The sequence below is a fragment of the Micropterus salmoides genome, unplaced genomic scaffold (genome assembly GCF_014851395.1).
Source record: "Micropterus salmoides isolate LMB-PRFRI ecotype aquatic unplaced genomic scaffold, ASM1485139v1 Ms_hic_scaffold_18, whole genome shotgun sequence".
Classification (NCBI taxonomy): Eukaryota; Metazoa; Chordata; class Actinopteri; order Centrarchiformes; family Centrarchidae; genus Micropterus; species Micropterus salmoides.
The window spans coordinates 28,423,193-28,442,708 of record NW_024040928.1 but is presented as its reverse complement, the minus strand read 5'-3'; the positions used below and the strand labels follow the sequence as shown (position 1 = coordinate 28,442,708).

At 40.6% G+C, this 19,516-nt stretch overlaps 1 protein-coding gene across 4 annotated transcripts in view; it reads left to right on the top strand.

Annotated features, from left to right (window-relative positions):
* The window catches only part of LOC119909220 (titin), an 82,119-nt gene that overhangs the window by 38,121 nt on the left and 24,482 nt on the right, over nucleotides 1–19,516 (top strand). For all 4 annotated transcript variants that reach the window (XM_038727328.1, XM_038727327.1, XM_038727326.1 and 1 more), the window contains 4 exons: nucleotides 2,668–2,867; nucleotides 3,045–3,100; nucleotides 5,569–8,077; nucleotides 8,558–9,240. In XM_038727328.1, coding sequence (XP_038583256.1) covers nucleotides 2,668–2,867; nucleotides 3,045–3,100; nucleotides 5,569–8,077; nucleotides 8,558–9,240 — 3,448 coding nt within the window. The remainder of the gene's footprint in view (nucleotides 1–2,667; nucleotides 2,868–3,044; nucleotides 3,101–5,568; nucleotides 8,078–8,557; nucleotides 9,241–19,516) is intronic.

Below are 19,516 nucleotides of genomic sequence, written 5' to 3'. Positions count from 1 at the left end.
AACTCAACATCCTGCAGTTGTTTTGCAGCTCTTGGCGCGCACCGTTGTCCAAACCAGAGTGGTAGTCACGTGACGAGTGGCTGTCAAATGTTATGTCTCTAATCTCAATCAAGCGGCAACCAATGGGTCTGAAAATGAAAACATGCAGACGGAACTTAAACCTGCGTTCTGTCAAACGGCCAGCAGGGGGCGAGTCCGCTGGGTGCAAAAAGAAGTCCGGCCTCATTAGAAATAAAATGTTGTCTACTTCTCAGCTGATTTATTCCCTCAGTAAACACTTTCCTGATGAGTTTATGGTCTCAGTCGCTAGTTTCAAGTCTTCTTCAACACAGCGTGATGTTCATTTAGTAAATTATGGTCCCATTTAGGGGGAAATAGACAATAATGCAGCGTATGCTTTTGGGCAGGACTACCTTGTGATTGACATGTGTGCTCATTCCCTGCGCTGTGTTTTAATTGGTGAATTTGTTCAGCAAATAACAAAGATGCTCCTGTTCTTGCAGTCAGGAAGTCGCCATCATGTTTTCAAGTGCACATGTGTGGGACATAGTATTATAGTATATAGTATTTTCCTGATTGTAGTATGTAAAGTGCAAGGCTAAAGTCTAATAATCACTCTCCTTTTAGCTCTGTGTTTGGTCTCCACCAGCTCCTGAGGCAAATATCTGCCTCTTTAGCTGCTGAATGCTCCACAATGTTCAGCAGCTAGCCTCTAACTGTGTGTGTCTGCTGTTTGGTGCCGAGCAGGTCGTGTACGATGGGTTTATCAGAGCTTGTTTGATGAAAACAGAGCTGCTGGCTGCCGCTGGAAACAGAACCAGACAGGAACTAAAACTATTAGCTGAAATAAGAATTCCTTAACGCTGCAGAGTTATTGACTTTCTGTGGTTTTGTGACTGTCTGCCACAGTTAATTAGTAGAGCATGGAGGTGAGGACATCATCAAGGAGAAGGAGGGTTTTTAAAACGAGATAAAGAGCTAGGGGAAAAGCCAAGGAGTGCTGCTTTGTACATCAGATAAGAGAAGACTTCTTTGATACCAACGAGTACAGATACAAAGACAAAAGGGAAAGATTAAAACTGAACTTGTATTCAGGAAGGCTGCTCTCCCCTGAAGAATAGTTCAAGGCAAATTTTCTCTCCTTGAAAAGTAAAAAAGGTGGGTTACACCTACGTGCCTCCGTGAGAGAAAAATAAGGACAAAGAAAAGTTTGACTTAGATGCTTGGAATATTTTCCGGGTCAACACGTCCTCTCTCCAGACTCGTCACATATTGACACTTGGTCAAGGCCCTTTGCCGTCGCTTTTTAACGCCCTGGGTACCTGTTTAGAAGCATTTTCAGACATTTAAGGCTCCTCGGTCAAGTTAGCAACGCTTAGCAACAACAGATATACCATGTCCGGTTAGACTTTCAAAATAAAACTCTTGCGTTTTAAAAACATGTTGAAAACACTAAACATTATTAAAGTCTTGAAACGTTGCTATTTGGTTGGGTTTAGGCAATAAAACTACTTGGTTAAGGTTAGGAAAAGATCATGGTTTGGGTTAAAATAACCAGTTAACAGGTAAGTTAACCTAAGTCACTTCCTCAACTTATATATATTCAATGTTGACTTTTTGTTTTACACGGGACACGAACCCTCCATCCACCACCTCCTCCTCCTCCTCCTCACTCAATGTTTTCTGTTAAATATCATACCGTCAAAAACTGACAGTACAGGGCTTCCCCCACTGCATAGCGATCACCAGTGCGTTACAAACTGACACCGATGGGTCTTGACCAATGCGTCCATACGTGAGGAGTCGGGGAGTGAGAACGGGCTGTCCGGGTGACAGCATGATTGGCAAAAGGTGGGGCGCATTTAATAGCAAGAAGTAGGCGTAGACAAACACTACCCTTTAAAGTGACTTACACAAGGCAACAGCACACAGAAGCAAATGTCCAAAACATCAGGAAATATCTCATGAAGAAAGTTTAAAATGGATAAAAAGTTAGTGATAATTCAGGATTTAATTTAGAGAGCACACAAAGTGTGTGCTAACAGATCAGATCCACTCCAGACAAAGAGCTGTCTGAGTTTGGAATAAAGTGATGCGGTGGATGTTTCAGACGCAGAACCAACCACTAGAAATTAATGAAGAAGTGCTTTTGTTTGGCAGACAACAGTTCTCACATAAGCAAAGGAAATTCACATCATTACCATTCTAATCAGAGTCACATCTCAGCAAATCAGTTTATTCTCTCTTGATGATAAAAGCTGTGCAGAATGTTGATGAAGCTTTGATGCGCTCTCTTTTATTACGATATATGGCTACAGATATTCATGCCTGGCATCCTGAATGGGCATCACTTTACTGCAGCACCGCGTGACTTTTCATTACCTGCGTTTTTCACCTGCTGGTTGTTAAACTGTGGTCTTCTCTCTGCAGCTCACGTTAAGACTCAGTATCCCTTTTAATCTACACTTATTAACATTGTCTGGACTTGTGACACTGACAAATTAGGCTTTATTTATTGATTGTCTCTAGCCAAAAGCACAAAATCACCATAACAGTAGGTCTGTATCTGCAGAGAGGGTTGATATAGATTAGTTGATCAATACAGTTGGTGTGAAGAATCAGAGCAACCGACTCCGAATCAGAGAGATAATAATATCTCCTTTTCAGGCCTGGAGGAATCTCGGTGCACTACTCCCTCGTCTTTGAGATTAATTCACCTAAAATTAACTCTGAGAATTCAGAGACGGCGACAGGCACCCCGGGGTCGTCATCAGTCGTCAACGCCGGCCTCAGGGAAATCGTGACCAAGGCTTTACGCGAGGACGCCTCGCTGCCAATTGATCTGGACTCGCTGAACTTCGAACCAGGTAAAGTGCTAAATCTCACTCATCAATACTAAATGTAAAATACAGTAAAGGAAATGGGTTCGCCTCGTATATCTGAAACGGCTCACTATAGCAAGCTGGTGGGAAATGGTTCATTTGTTTTATCCCACTCATGTATCTCAAGTATAAAAATGCGTTGTCCTACTTTCTTTTTGACAGCGGCAAACCGCCTACCAGCACTGACATCGACCTCTTCAGTAGAAGTAGTGATTGAGGTAAGAGGTTTTCTAATTAATCTAGGAGAGGAGGATATTTAGATATACAGCAGTTTGTTTATTTTGCAGTAGTTGTCATTATAGAGAATAATAATTAAGAAAATATTATGTGAATGTAGCCTGTGGTATAATAATCCAGTAATTTACTTTTGACTCCTAGGGGGCAGGGAGCTGTCTAAACAAACCCAGAGAAATGCAGCCTCATATATTATTATCCTATAAAGTGTTTATGGCTAACAAATTAGCAAACAACTGCCTCAGTTCAATTTAATTCAATTCGAGACCTTTATTTGTCCCTAAGGTGCAATTGTTTGTGCTGCAGTAGCAATAAAATTAGATAAAACACAACCGCAATATAGGGTGAGACATACGGGTATAAGAATAAGAACATAAAAAAACATGTAAAACAATAAAACGTTCAATGTGCCATATGTGCAGATCTTTCCTATTCTTCGTAGAGTTGAGCAGAGAAATAGCAGATGGTATTAATTAAGGAGAATTTGTATCTGTTAGTTGACTGAAGCGGGAACACAAGCGCTTACACAACCAGCAGACACCGAGCAACATGATCATCTCACTGGAGTGGTGTGTCCACCTGATGAGTGGAAATCTAATATACTTTCTCCTTTTAAAGAGGTCATATTCTGCTTTTTGTCTTTTCCCTTTCCATAATTGAGTTATAAACCTTTTTTGTGCATGTAACAGGTTTGCAAAGTGAAAAAGCCCAAAGTCCAGCCCAAAGGGAGTTCCCATCTCCCACAGAAAACTCTGCTCTGAACTGGCTGAAAGTAGTCCAGCCGCTTCCTGAAAATGAAACCATGTAAACCTGTTCTGGAACAACCCCTAAATAAAATGCTGAACCTGAAAATGAGTATAAAATGACCACTTTAAGCACTTCCACTTTCTCCTAACTTTGCCCGTCTGACATTTGATGCTGGGCAAAGTGGGTTTTAATCACAGCTTGTTTTGTTTCGAGTAAACATCTGCTTTGGTTTTTTATGGACGGGGATGGTGAGAGTCTAAAGAACTTAACCATACTGTCTATGTGCAGCCTAAGACGTCAAGCAAGTTTTATTTATACATCACAATTCTGCCCCAATGGACTTTAAAATCTGTGTGCAGCACACGCCACTCTTTTTCCTTAGACCCTTAGAGTTTTCAATCAAAAGCTGGATACTCAGCGGGTAGTATAACAACAGGCGCCAAACAAAGCAAGACAAGATTAAGGTAAAGTTAAAACAATATTCTAAATACACAAAAAAAGCAGATAAAAGGAATAAAAACATGATATCATCTTGTTTTAAATGTGTTCTGTAAAACCTGAAAAAACAACGAGCTCAAATAATACTATAAAACGTAGAGCTGCAGATTTGGTGTTTGCATTTAATTTCATGTACAACAAACAGTGAAAGAATGGTAATGTGTTATTTTACAAGTACTATATTTTCCTTATAATTTCCCAGTAAGTTTTTTGGAAGGAACAATGCAGGTTGTTGTTTGGTTGTAGTTACAGGTAAAATAGAGACAATGTTCTGCGAGTGTTTATGAGCAAATGTTGAAAAAACTTCTAAAATATACTGAACAAATATGTATTTAAAATTTAAGTTAATGTGATAACATTTTTGGAAACCTTATCCATCCCATCCATAAATTGTACGCTTGCTTGCAGACAGATTTGACGTTTTGGAATATTCACTTGACCCGTTGTGCACTGAATAAATGAATATTGGTTATGTGAGCAATCAATTGGACCTAATAAATTGTAAGTGTACCAATTCCTTCATAAAATATATATAGTTAGAAAAAAAAAACATTGGCTCATTTTAACACTTTTGCACCCTCTGGACACCTTTTTGTTGCAAAAGTGTACACGCACAAAAAACTGCTATAAAGTCCTCATACATCCATTTTTATTTGTGCTTTTTTTTCATAAATCAATTAAACAACTTCTCCCCTACTCAAAATCACCAAACGTTTAATAATTTTCGGGATTTAAACCCTTTAAATGCCAGTTTATTTATTTTAATTATTGCATTATTTATTGCAAAAAAACCCACAAAAATTTCATTATTTAAATAAATAGTAGGGGGATGGGGCTTTGGTGATGATTACAGTCTTCGATGCGTCAAAGATTACCAACAAAATTTATTAGATTGCATTAGTATTTTTTATGTAGTGTCAAATACTCCCTCTGGACACCTGTACAATGTACATGCACAAAAAACTATGCTATAAAATCCTTACACATCAATATTTTTTCTGCTTTTTTTTCATAATTCACTTAAGAAATTGTAACCAAACAAATGGACCCATAACATAAAGTGATAATGATTTAAATATATCCCATATATAAGTTAAGGTTTTGGAATACTCAGCGTAACAGAACATCAAATGCAATGTTACTTGCACATGAAAAATTGAAACTTTTTTTTTTGCATTAATCATGTCATACATCCATCTGTCCGCAGCCCAGTGAGCCTGATTCACACAACGAGTTTGAAGTTTTCACTGATGAGCCTGAAGTCGATAAACCCCGGCTGGTGGTTCCCCTCACGCCCATGGAGAAGGAAAATGCCCTTGTGACCCTGCTAGATCCCACGGCTATCCCAGATGATGAGATGACGGCGGTGACTGGTGGGATGTCAGAAAGCAGCGATCACTCCCCGGCCCCAAAGGATATGACTGATGAGTCAGAGGCAACTTATGTGAGTGAGCCCGAACCATCAAATGAAGAAGGGGAGGAAGAAGAATTGCTGATCATTACACATGAGATTAAAACCATTCATCACGACGAAACTGGTGAACTTGTGAGAGACTACACTCCGACCACTCCTGCGATTCTAGAGCAGGAGACAGATGCTCCATATGGCAGTCTGTCTCCTAACCAGATATCAGAGGAAGACCTGACCCCTGTTGAGGAGGACGGTGGGAATCCAAGCATTGATGTCGTTACCCCCACCAGACAGATTGTATTAACTACTGCCCCTGCTGGAGAGGAGCTGTCTGATTTGGGACTCCCAATCACAACACTTTCAGGCATCACAGGCCAACCGCCCACTGAGCAAATTGTGAACCTTGAAGAAGACGAAGAAGTTAATGCCCTTCCGGATGAGGAAGGAGCTGATCTGGGTGTCCTTGAACCTCACGACCTCGCTGAGGTTTTGAAACCAGAGGTGCAAGATGTTTCAGATTGGGAAACTGAAGTTGAATATTTGGAACCAGAGCGAGAGTTAGTGGTGGAACCCGATGAAGAAGTGCTCGGGGTTTTGCAGCCAACACCTGAACAATTTGAAGTTACTGAAACATGGGAATGGAATTATGGAAAAGATCCTGATATAGAAGAAGTTTCAGAGCCAGAGGAAGAAGTCGAGGAAGTTTCAGAGCCAGAGGAAGAAGTCGAGGAAGTTTCAGAGCCAGAGGAAGAGTCAGTGGTAGAAAATCAAGAAGAGGTGGTAGCTTCAGAACCAGAAGAAATAGAGGGAAAGGAGCTTGACAAAGTTTCAGAACCAGTTGAGGTTTTAGAGACAAAAGGATCCAAACCAGAGGAAGAACCGGACGATAGTGCAGTTGAGCTTTTTAAAGAAGAAGGCTTGGAAGAGGGAGTAGATGTTTTGCAACTAGAAAAGGAAATTCCAGGAGAGGTAATAGAGGAAGGTCTGTTTGAGGTGACATATCCTGTTCCACAACCTGAGAAAGATGAAGAGGTTTCAGAAGAAGCAGAAGCAGAGGAAGAGTCAGAACTCGGTAGGGATGTAGATGAGTTTACGGAACAAGAAGACGAGATGGTTGGTCCTGGAAGATCAGAAGAAATAGTTCCTGAAGTCTCAGAGGAAACAACGCCTGACATTTCCGAGGAAACAGCACCTGAAGTTCCAGAGGAAAGAGTACCTGAAGTTTCCGAGGAAACGGTACCTGAAGTTCCCGAAGAAAGACAACCTGAAGCTCCTGAGAAAACAGTACCTGAAGTTCCTGAACTGGAAGCAGAGGTAGTGGAGAAGGAAGCAGTTGATGTGAAACCTGTAGAAGAGGAGGTCACTGAGGTTCCAGAACTAGAGGATGAGGTTGTAGAATCACAGGAGGAAGTGGTGGAGATTTCCAAAGTAGAAGACGTTGTTGAAACTCCAGAGCCAGGTGAAGGTGTGGTTGACGTATTAGAACCAGCACCTGAACCAGAATCAGGGCCAGAACAGGAAGGGCATGTAACTAAAGTGACAGAACCAGAAGATGGGGTAGTTAAGGCTGCAGAATCAGAGGAGGAACCAGAAAAGGTTTCAGAACCAAGTGAAGAAGTGGTAGAGGTTGTAGAGATAGCGCCACAACCAGGGAAAGATGTAGCAGAAGTACCAGATGTACTACAACCAGAGGAGGATGTACAATTAGTGGAAGACATGGTTGCAGTTCCAGTACTGGAGAAAGAACCTATGGACATTCTGGAACCGCAACCTCCACCAGAAGCTGGAAAAGAGGGAGCTGATGTTTTTGATGAAAAACAAGAGGAGGTAGTTGAGAATCCAGTGCCAGCATCAGAACCAGTTGAAGGCGCAGATCATGTTTTACCACCAGCAGAAGACTTACCCGGGGTTTCCGAACCAGAATCGGAAGAGGAAGTAGTAGTTGACGTCCCAGAACCAGAGGAGCCGCCAGCCGAATCAATTAAAATCCTTCGCCCCTTGGACGGCAGGGGAGATCTTCACTTTGGAGAGGATTCTGTTGAAGATAACGAGTTCCTTCCACCGGTCAGACCGGACTATCACCGGCCAAATGAGGAAGATAACTTATCCAACATACCAATAGACATCCAACCTTCTGAAGAAGATGTAGGCGAACCCGACCACGAATATACCATCATTGATGACTTTTACATTGAGGAGGAGGTTGATGGTGTAGACGCACAAGTGGAGAGTGACACTGGTGCCGTCAAGAGCTCAGAAACATCAAAGGGTGATCTGCCATTTGAAACAACCTCTGATATTGCAGGTGAGGAACAGACATTAGTTGCTATGCAAATGAAATGTGTGATTAAAGGAAGTTAATTATGTTAATAGAGTTGTTCATTTAAATTACAGCATAATTAAAAATCCTTTGACAAATTAATATTAGATTTTTAGGGCTGTGCGCCTGCTGAAACGTGATCTCCCTTGTTTATTTGAAATACAGCAAACGCAAGCCATTTGACTCTTCGTTTCTTGTTCAGTACGAAATATATTGCACAGCGATACACACTGTGCCTTTGATTGTTTTTTGATTATCAGAGTGGATTTCTTGGATCACTTCAGATACTGTAAGAAATAATATTTTGGATCAGCGCAGAAGTGGGGAATTCAAACTGAAAATTCAGCATGAAGCAGTTTAAATGTATAATATATACTTCACTCAGCAGGCACATTTTTGTAATTTGTGGAAATCCTTTGTGAGCGCTCTTGACTTAATTCAGCCTTTTTGCCCGACATTTCAAAGAGGTGACGGCTCCAGACAGGCACGACACATCAGAGGACTCTGAAGTCATAGAGGACTTGCCGGAGGAGACACAGGAAAGAGACATCAGTGTAACAGCAGCACCGGATTCAGACTTCTTCCCTACACCTCCGGCTACTTCTACGGATGCGTTTGAAGTGTCCTCACCCGGCCTAACTATAGACTCTGGACTCTTTGAGGTAGCGGAGCAATCTGTAATCCCCTCCGATCCCGAGTCTTCAGAGGATGATAGCACAGAGCCAGAGGCAGAGTCGGAGCAAAGTGAGCCAGCTGTTGTCATTATCGATGAAGACTTGGAAAAGGCAGTGCAGAAAGGAGGCGAAAGCCAAACCAACCCACCGACAGCTGCTGAAGACGCCGTTGACGAGGCTGTGAAGGACCTGGCGGTGGAGTTGGATCAAACGGACGTAACGGCCACAGAGGCAAACGAGCTGCCGGACGAGGCGAGTGGTTCCCTACCTGTGGCTGAGGAACGCACAACTGTCGGCGTCACCGCCCCGCCTCCGGTGAGATACCTGACCACACCTTCCATGACCACGGCCACCCAGGGCAGGGAGCTGGTGGTGTTCTTCAGCCTGCGCGTCACCAACTTGAACTTCTCCGAGGACCTCTTCAACAAGACGTCTTCCGAGTACAGATCCCTGGAGAACACCTTCTTAGACGTGGTGAGTAGGACAACATAAAGCTCGAGCACAGTGATTTTTAATAACTGAGGTAAAACATTTCTAGAACTTCAAATAAAAGAGCAGTTTTTGGTGAAACATTTAGATAATCTAACTTTTTAAAAGTAATCAGTATTTTAAGGCGAGACAAAAACATTGTTTTTTTCATGGTCAATTTTGAGATTTTGAGATTTACTCTGCTTCCTTAACATGCCGTTCATTACATACTGCCTCATTTGCTGTTGGGGCAACTGTTTTATTTACATGCATGGTTCGAATTACGGGGGGATTGGTGGGGTCTGACCCCCCCAGTTAAGGCTTGGACCCCCCCCAAAAGGGGCAAAAACAACAGTTCAGGGGGGGTTTTCTTACCTGTAATTGTAAATATTACAATATATTTCCATACTCATGTCTTACATTTATATTTAAGAATGTAGAAATACGATTTCCAACACCCCTAAAATGGACTGTACCATTTCCCAACATTGACGTTAGTTGAACATCTTGTCCGTCTGCATCACTCGCAGCTGCTCCGCTGCAGGTTAATGTCAGTAGTGAGCTATCCAGCTGCTTTAATACGCTTAACTCTCCTACCTTCAGAGTGTCGTAATTATCATTTATTTTGCTTTAAATGAGCTGAGAGCCCACCCTGTCATTTCATGTAATTTCACCATGTAATTTAAAATTTTATGTAATTATCAGCCAACACTGGCGCTTAGGTATGAGCAGTGAAATTGGGGATTGGTTATTGTAGAGTTTTCTTTATGACCTGGAAAAAAGTTGACCCCCCCGGTTGTCACTGTATAATTGGCACCCTGTACATATGAATCACAGATTGAACCTTTTTAACTTTCAGGTACTCACTGTTTTTATTACACTCTATTATACTTGAAACTACAATCTACTCTGAGCTGCTGTTTCACTTAGCTCTGATGCTGACGTGCTCTCAGTCACCCTATGATAATATCTCTGATAAATATACTTTCAAAGCAAAATCTTTTTTTAAACGCAAATTAGTTTTCTAACCTCAGTCTTGTGACACAAGTCCTGTAGTAAAGCTTCTGCCAATTAAACCTAGTTGGGTGTGTGACCTACCCCTTTGAATTTCATTAAGACCTGAGGAGTGAAACAGAACTTTTTTGTTTAATTAATGAACATGAGTAGCTTGCCTGTTCACTTGCAGCTTTGTTTTCATTCTGAAAGAGTTCTGCAGGAGCCCTCGGAGTCAGACCTGCAGCTCGTTGTGCCGTGAATGAATATGTTTTGATTTGTTTTTACATGAATAGAAGTGAGAATAATTTCAAGCTCAGGCAGGTACAATGCAGCCTTCATTTTACTATAAACACTGACTCGGCTTAATTAATGAGGCAGAGAGAAGGTGCTCTGGGAAAGCAGCCGTAAATGGAAGCTGACACATTTGCTCAGTGAGAGAAATACTAAGATAGTTGCAGCGTTAAAAAGGCCAATAAACAAAATTGGAAAATGGCAACACAGTTTCCTAAAACCCGAGCTGAGGTCCAAGGTTTTCAGTTTACTGTGAAAAGATGCAAATCCTCACCGCTGAGACGGTGGGACCAGCGAGTGTTTTGTGGCACTCGGGTTGGCAGCGTCGCTCTGTTGGTCCGGCCTGAAAGGTCTCAACAACTATTTATTACCACGAAATTTGTTACACACAATTAAAATACCTTTTTTGATAACTTTTCCTCTTGCAGGTCAATATTTCAGTTTGTCCAATACTTTGGTTTGTGACCAAATACCTGGCAAAGCTAAAGACATTCCCATCAGCCTCAGCTGTACTTAGTGTTTAGGTGCTGCCGCATCTCAAGCTGGCACCGGAAAATACCACCGGTAGCCGCCGATGCCACAATTTGAGCCAGCCCCTGCAGGGGAGAGCAACATCACCGGGCTCAGCAGCCTCTGTGGACTTAATGTTAGCTAATGGCAGAGGAGAAGAGACAGAAGAGGACGCTGACGGAGGAAGCTAAGAAGAAAAAAAGACAGTGACCAAGCAAGAAGCTGCTGGACGTTGGCGAGAGCTTCGTGACGTAAAATGCAGCAGGACGGCTTTCTTTCTGTTGGACTATTATAGCTTAGCTGTTAGCAAAGTTGGCGACTTGCTAGTGTTTGAGTGCAATGTACTCATCACAAATGCACGAGTGCAGCTGTCCTTATTTATGACAGCGGGGAACTACACTCTGAAACGGCAGAGGAGCCAAAAAAACCCCATCTTACATAATGTTGCTGTAATATGAGACGGTGTAGATCTGTTGAAACTGCACTTGAACATTGTTTTTTATTTTTAGCATGCAGAAAGGTTTAAATATGCTTCGGCACTGGGTTTTTCAGCAATAAATTCACTCTAACTTTCTTTAAAGAACCAACTTTTCATACTGTAAATTGTGGAGCTGGAGATTCTGGTATCCTGGACAGAGTCCTGCTTATAGATCTGCATCTCAGCATCAGCACATTTGAAGTAAACGGCTCTTTATCTTAATTTGTACCGATTGTTGCCTCTACATTTTTTGCCCACTTACAGCCTGAATGCAGGATAAATGTGTGGATTAATCAAGGTTACACGAGTGCACGTGTTCCGATTGATTTTTATTTAGTCCGACTTCTTTCACTGCTATAATCACGTTTAAAACGTGTGCTGAGGCTCAGGAGAACACAATTTATTTATTTTTTATTGAGTAAAGGTATGCTGCTGACCGTGCACGAGCTCGCTCTGCCTCTTCAATATTTCCACCTGGGAGCTTTCAAATATTGGCCACTGGGAACGTCCCAGTACGTATGGTTTGCGGACGAATTATAGGTAGATTGGATTGGAATACAAATCCACAACAGAGAAAATGATTCAAAGCAGTCAGCAGAAACAAAGCATAACATTTTGTTAGGGATAAGATAGTGGGTAACAATAATAATCTTTTTGTTCTCATAATTCTTTCTTCTTTTTCGCAAAAAATGCAGTGAAAAACTGCTGGACAAAAACTCACCAAAGTTGGCAGGTGGGTTGCAAATTCCACCCAATAGTGTATACATATATATAATATACAATAATATGGCACTCATTGACCTCATTGTGGCGCTATAACAATCAACTACATTTTTAAAGTAAAATACTTTTGAAGCTAAATAATTCACAATACACCCAAAACCAGCAGAATGATGTGTGATTTTTTCCCCCAGAATTTCATCACCAACATTTTGACTGTTTAAAGAATTGATAATAAATCCTATCAGCCTAAGACATGTGATTCCATTTCCTCAACTTGTGAGAAGGTGAATAGAAACCAACTCTCACCTGTAAGCCACCTACTCTTTGGATCAGAAGGTTCAGGGTTTAAATCCACAGTTGACCAAAATCCAATTGCCAAGTATGGATATTTTATCCGTGTGGACGCTTTGGGCTCCATTAAGAAAGATATTTTATTTGTACAGCTTTTTTGTTCTTTTTTTTTTAATGGAAGTAAAACAAAGCTTCTCATTTGACGCCCAAACACAATCAATCATCTCTCTTATAAAGGTAGGAATCTGTATTTTGATTATGTCGAGAACCATTCATCCAAACGACCTCAAACGTGGCGGATGTTTGGTTATGTAAATGTAAATTTGTATTTGTGTAGCGCCTTTCTAGTCTTTTCGACCACTCAGAGCGCTTTTACACTCCCATCTGCATTCACCATTCACACACATTCATACACTGGTGGAACAGCCACCGGGGGCAATTCGGGGTTCAATCTTGCCCAAGGACAGTTCGACATGCAGCCTGGAGGAGCCGGGGATTGAGGTTGCCCGCTCTACCTCCTGAGCCACAGTACAGCACGAGCCGCTCCGCTCTGCAACAGCGAGGGCGGGGCTTATATGCTCCGACGTGGTTTGATATACGTTAGAAATATGCTGAAACGGAGTTGTTGGAGTTTTATGAAGTTCTAAGGAAGCACTTTGCAGGTATTTGGTCACAAATCAAAATGTTGGCACAAGAAGAAAAGTGATTAAAAAAAAAAGGTATTAAAATTCAACCTGAGGGGAAATTTCATGGCATGCTATCCAATAGTTGTTGAGATATTTGAGTTTGGACCATCACTGCCATCCCTACTGCCACGATCACTGGTCACACCACCTCAGCTGTGAGGATTTCCATCTTTTCTTTCTACATTGTGACAGTAAACTGAAAACCATTGGTCAACCTCAACTTGTTCTTTAGGAAACTGTGTCGGCATTTTCCCATTTTATGTACATTTTATACACTAAATAATTAATCAAGTAATTAAGAAATGAATCGCTAATGAAAATAATTAGTTACTTGCAGACCTATTTAATCTCCTGTGTTCATGTTTTTTAAATTGTGGATATCTGATTCTTAAATGGGAAACTCTGTAAAATCTAGCTGAGCGCAGAGGGTTTTAAAAAAGAAAAGCTTCTCACCGCTGCCTCTCTGATCCAAATGATTGATCCAAATCGAATTGCTGCCCGGCTGCTAACTGAAGGGATTTACACACTTGTTAGGGAGGTCTGCCAATCAGAGCTATGTTAAAATGACAATAACAGGCGCTAATAAACAGGTTAAGTTAATAGGAGTATTTAAGGTGATTAAAGTTGTATTGAGACATTATTTAATTTAAGATATTGACCAAAGGAAGCTTATTTCTCTCTTTAGACTTAGAAGATATTTGATTGGGTTTGGCTATCTGAATTCCAGAGAGGTTAAATAGATTTTAGGTGGCCTTTTTAACGCTGCAACCATCTTAGTATTTCTCTCACTGAGCAAATGCACAAGAAGTGTCAGCTTCCATTTACGGCTGCTTTCCCAGAGCACCTTCTCGCTGCTTCATTAATTAAGCCGAGTCATTGTTTATAGTAAAATGAAGGCTGCATTGTACCTGCCTGAGCTTGAAATTATTCTCACTTCTATTCATGTAAAAACAAATCAAAACATATTCATTCACGGCACAACGAGCTGCAGGTGTGACCAGCCCATGCTGGGGAGGGCTGTAAATGTTGTAAAGGACATTTTAGAAAAATGCTAAACAAATACAGTTATTATTATTACTGTTACCCACTATATTATCCCTAACAAAATGTTATGCTTTGTTTCTGCTGACTGCTTTGAATCATTTTCTCTGTTGTGGATTTGTATTCCAATCCAATCTACCTATAATTCGTCCGCAAACCATACGTACTGGGACGTTCCCAGTGGCCAATATTTGAAAGCTCCCAGGTGGAAATATTGAAGAGGCAGAGCGAGCTCGTGCACGGTCAGCAGCATACCTTTACTCAATAAAAAATAAATAAATTGTGTTCTCCTGAGCCTCAGCACACGTTTTAAACGTGATTATAGCAGTGAAAGAAGTCGGACTAAATAAAAATCAATCGGAACACGTGCACTCGTGTAACCTTGATTAATCCACACATTTATCCTGCATTCAGGCTGTAAGTGGGCAAAAAATGTAGAGGCAACAATCGGTACAAATTAAGATAAAGAGCCGTTTACTTCAAATGTGCTGATGCTGAAATGCAGATCTATAAGCAGGACTCTGTCCAGGATACCAGAATCTCCAGCTCCACAATTTACAGCATGAAAAGTTGGTTCTTTAAAGAAAGTTAGAGTGAATTTATTGCCAAAATGCATGATAAATCAAAAACTAAACTCGCCAGCTCCAGCAGCCAAACATCAAGCACTTGCTTGACAACAACAGACAGAAAGAAGGCTTGCCGTCTGTTCAGCTGCCTTTTATTTCACAAAGCTCTCACCAACGTCTTTCTCCGTTTACGTCCTCTTCTGTCGCCGCTCTCCATCAGCAGCAGCATCATTTTTGAAACCTTGTAGGCGAGCTACCGACGCAGGAGCACTTACAGTGATGTTACTGATGTCTGAGTGTGTCATCTCTAAGTTTGCTAACATTAACTCCAGATTTATAGTAGGGCTGAACGATTTGGGGGAAAACTATAATTGCGTTTTTTCTGCCAAATATTGTGATTAAGATTCGATTTGCGATTTTCTTTTTATTGAAGTTCAGTGTTCCCCGCCAGTCTATTTTTGACTGAAGCCACGTCAAGCAGCACAGAACGGATAAACTAGGCAGGAAGTCAGACAGAACGGCATTGAGAATCCGGTCAACTTTCAAAATAAAACACCCTTTGCAGATTCCCGATCGTACATCAACAATAAACACAGTTACAATCTACCCCAGTAGCAGGGTAGGTTACAACAATCACACAAAAGAATCAAAAATAGATGCCACACTATATGATATGCTTCCAAAACAAAGAACAATGTTTTACTCTTGCTGTAACGGACTTTGTCTGATGACTCTGTCCAATATGTGTACGTAAATTTATCTATAGAATAAACTATAAATAAAAAGTATATTTAATAAATACTACTACAATGTACCTAGTAAAAGAACATCTCTGTACATCTTTAGGTCTAACTAAAAAGAGGTGTATGTGCTGTCAATGTGTGTATGTTCTTATTCAGAGTCGCAGTCGGTGCTTGAAGTGGGCCGGTATTCACTTTTTTCTTGGACACAGGCACTTCTCACAAGCTGCCCATTTGCTTTTCTACCCTCTCCACCGGCGGAGACGGAGTATGGAAAAGGTTGAGTGACGATACATACGCCAACATGTGTACAACATGTGAATGGGGAGTACTGGTCACAGTGCTGACAAAACTAATGCTGGTAACCCTGGAGTGCAGGTTTGGTGGATACAGACTGCAAAGGGCAATCTGGACAATATTAAAAAGAAAGTCCCTAGTTTTATGTATCGTGGATGGTTGTAACACTTTTTTAAGAAGTGTTACAACCCACCCCACCCCTGTCAGCCAATGTTTAGCTAGCTGGATTACCATAGTGGTTTGAAATTAGAAAGGGAAAAAATGCATCACATGTTGCCTGAGAAACTACATTTCAATAAGCCAAACAATTTTATCTGCAATAGTACAGATACTAAACAAAATATAGACTTGGTCAAAAAATTTACTTTCTTACCTCAAAATCAGTTTTTTCTCTCTATATTCTGAATAAGCCTGTTTCCAGACTTGATAACCACCAGGCCTGATCTGCGAGGAAGCAGCTAAATACTGAAATGATCACCAAACTCCTATCTTATCTCTATTTGGTGGAATTGGTGTCCCCATGTTACAACCATACCCGGTCTCCCCTAACCTTCTATTTAAGTTTCAGTCAGTCAGTGCGTTCGTTATGTAACCACAAGCTTCCCCGAGGGGTCGTTACAGAATGAAATCACCCTGTCAATCACTGTGACTGTGCGGACAATTACATCTCTTGAATTAAACGGTGTAAACTTATAGCCCTGTTTGCGACTGAGCTAATGAGCTTGAGAAATGACAATTAGCGAGGTAATTAGCTTGGATAATAATCATTGAAGACAGGTAGTACACGGCCAAAGAGCTCAGCTACGTTGACTGGCAGTTACAGCTCTGATAGACGCTACGTCTTCCAGCTTCTAGCACCTCACTTTTTCAGGGTTGCCATTAGGGTTGGGGACCAAAACCTGGTACTAATATAGATCCAGTTCCTATATGAACAAAACTTTCGGTACCATTTAAATGCGTCCGGAACGTACGTAAGAAGCATCATTACCATTCGACGCCGTACCAAATGTAGCGTCCCTCAATGAAAGGCTACGAGACGACAGCCAGTTTTGCTCTGTCTTAGGGCTGGACAATAAAACAATAACAATAATTATCGCAATATAATTTTTTTTCAATAACAATATAACAAATGTTCAATAAATGAATCACACAAATTAGGACTGAATTTTTATTAATATGTTTATTTTGTAGAGGAAAAAGGACAGTTCTTAATTTTACTCGTGCATCTTTGTTGGAAAAGATTTTATCATAATTGTTTTGAATGTTCTCCCTCAGATTTGTGAAGTGATCCACTGTTTGGAATCAAATGTTTGTCATGTTCAGACCATAAAGAAGAGTTTAAACCACAATTAACCTTTCTTCAACTTTCACTGAGGACCAAAAATCAGCCTTTAAACTCAAAAGAAATACCAATTTAATACTTATCGTGATAATTATCGATATCGAAAGATATGAAATTTTTTATCGTGATAACATTTTTGGCCGTATCGTCCAGCCCTACTCTCTCTTTATTAGTGCTGCAACAATACGGGCTCCTGTGAGCCGCAGCCTACGCTAGCTTAGCTCCGATAGATGATTGACAGGCTTCTACACACATTCACTGACCTCCTGTAAAACTCCGTTAATACAATAAACAGCCCTTTCTGCCTTTTAGCCAAATACTCAAATAATCATAACGGTGAAGTTTAAATAAAAATAACAACTCAAAATTGATTTTGCTTTCAGTACTGGAGCTGTTGGTGTTAAATTACTGAAGTTGGGTTATGTAGTTAAGGTTTTATATATTGTGAATTTGTTTTGCATTTATTTATATTTATGGACACTTTGAACAGTTTTTTTTTTGTGTCTGTGTGTGTTTTTAATTATCATTTCAGGCACCGGCAGCGTTTTAAAAGTATTGATTTGGCACTGGAATCGGACAAAACCCAAACGATACCAAACCCTAGTTGCTATCTTTTTTTCCCCAAGTGAGAAAATTAATTCTCTGCTCAGTCTCTCAGCTGATTGACGCCTTGCTCATCGGGCACGAGGACCTCAACAGGCGTCTGTTTAACCTGAGGAGGAAACAAACTGGCATCCTCTCAGTTGCCTCTCACGCTTATTGTCTGTGTCTTCCGGTCGGCTGCTGTTTAATGCTGACAGCAGTAAGAAACGATTAAAACCAAGAAACGCATTAATTATCACATGAATAGAAAATATTGGCTCAGGCCTATATCGCCTCGTTAAAAAGCAAAAGTGCTCTAATTCCTTAAGGGTCCCACATTTTCTGAATAGATGTTACTAACATTCAGTTTGGTTAACTGCATAAATGGAGGTAATTATGTACGGCCACACGGGAATTGGAGACAAAAAGTTTTCAGTTTTTTAAATGTGTGTTATTTAGAAATGTAGAACCTCGGAGGCTTTGTGGAAGTTAAAGGATTGCGAAAGATACTAATTTGTTGGCGTGGTGTCCGTTTCGAGGTGAGGACTCGCTCTAAATAACGACCTTTGACGACAGAAGAGATAAGTGGATGGAAAGTGATGACTGAAACAAACTGAAGCAACCCTTAGTCACATCAGTCAGCTGCTTAACTTCAGTAAACAACATAATCACATCTGTGGCGGTCACTGCCAGAACCACTTATAAATGTATTTATCATTTCAAGACACATACGCACACAAACAGCAGCTACAAAATGCATTACCCTTTTTCTGCTTTGCGAAAAATGTGATTTAACCCCCTGATATGCAGCTGCCTGACTGACTAGGTGATGGGATGTGTGTTCAATCCTGAAGCTAAACATCATTTAAAAGCACAAAATCTCATGATTATATCTTTGTAAACATGTTAGGATCCCAGCATCACTCTGTGTCAGCAGTTTGTTTTACATTTATGGCACAAAACTGCAAAATTTTAAAAACATTAATAAACATTTTTCATTTATTTATGCCTCTATAAATCTTAAGTATTACTTACTGTAGTGGGAGCAGTGACTCCCAACCACAGGTACTTTTAATAATAAATACATTTATAAAAATTAACAATAATGATGTAATGATATTGTATCAACAGAATATATTTTATTAGCTCTTTATAGGCAGACATGTAGTAGTAGAGATGTAGTGGAGCAGAAGTAGAAAGTTCAAGTACCTCATATTTGTGGAAATTAACTTTTTGGCTGCCAAAGTGGCTGGTAGATGAAAAAAATCCACCGGCCAAACATATTTTTTACCAGCCAAAATAATAAATTGCCTTTTTATGTCACGTAATAATTTGCTTCAGTACTTTTAATTGAGATAATAAGGGATTCTGTCGAAAGCAAACTTAAAAAGACACCAGATTTAAATTTGAAGCAAAATTAATTTACTGCTATATTGTTTTATTTGCGGGTGCCGCTGACTTCCCTTCACTGTTAGAGCTGTCCTACTGGAAGGGAACGTAGCAAACAGCGGGGATAAATAAATGGGAGATTTACGGGGACATATTTTAACGGGGTGAGACCGGGAGAGAATGTTACGGTGGTAGCTATCTAGCTAAATGCTAAAAAAAACTCCAGGTACTCCTAGCACGACTTGACTACGCCAATCAGATACAAGAAACCTGAAATTAACATAAAGAACAACCAATGAACGCCCCTAATCCGTGTGTTACACGATTTTAGATCCCTGGGTACAGCGGGG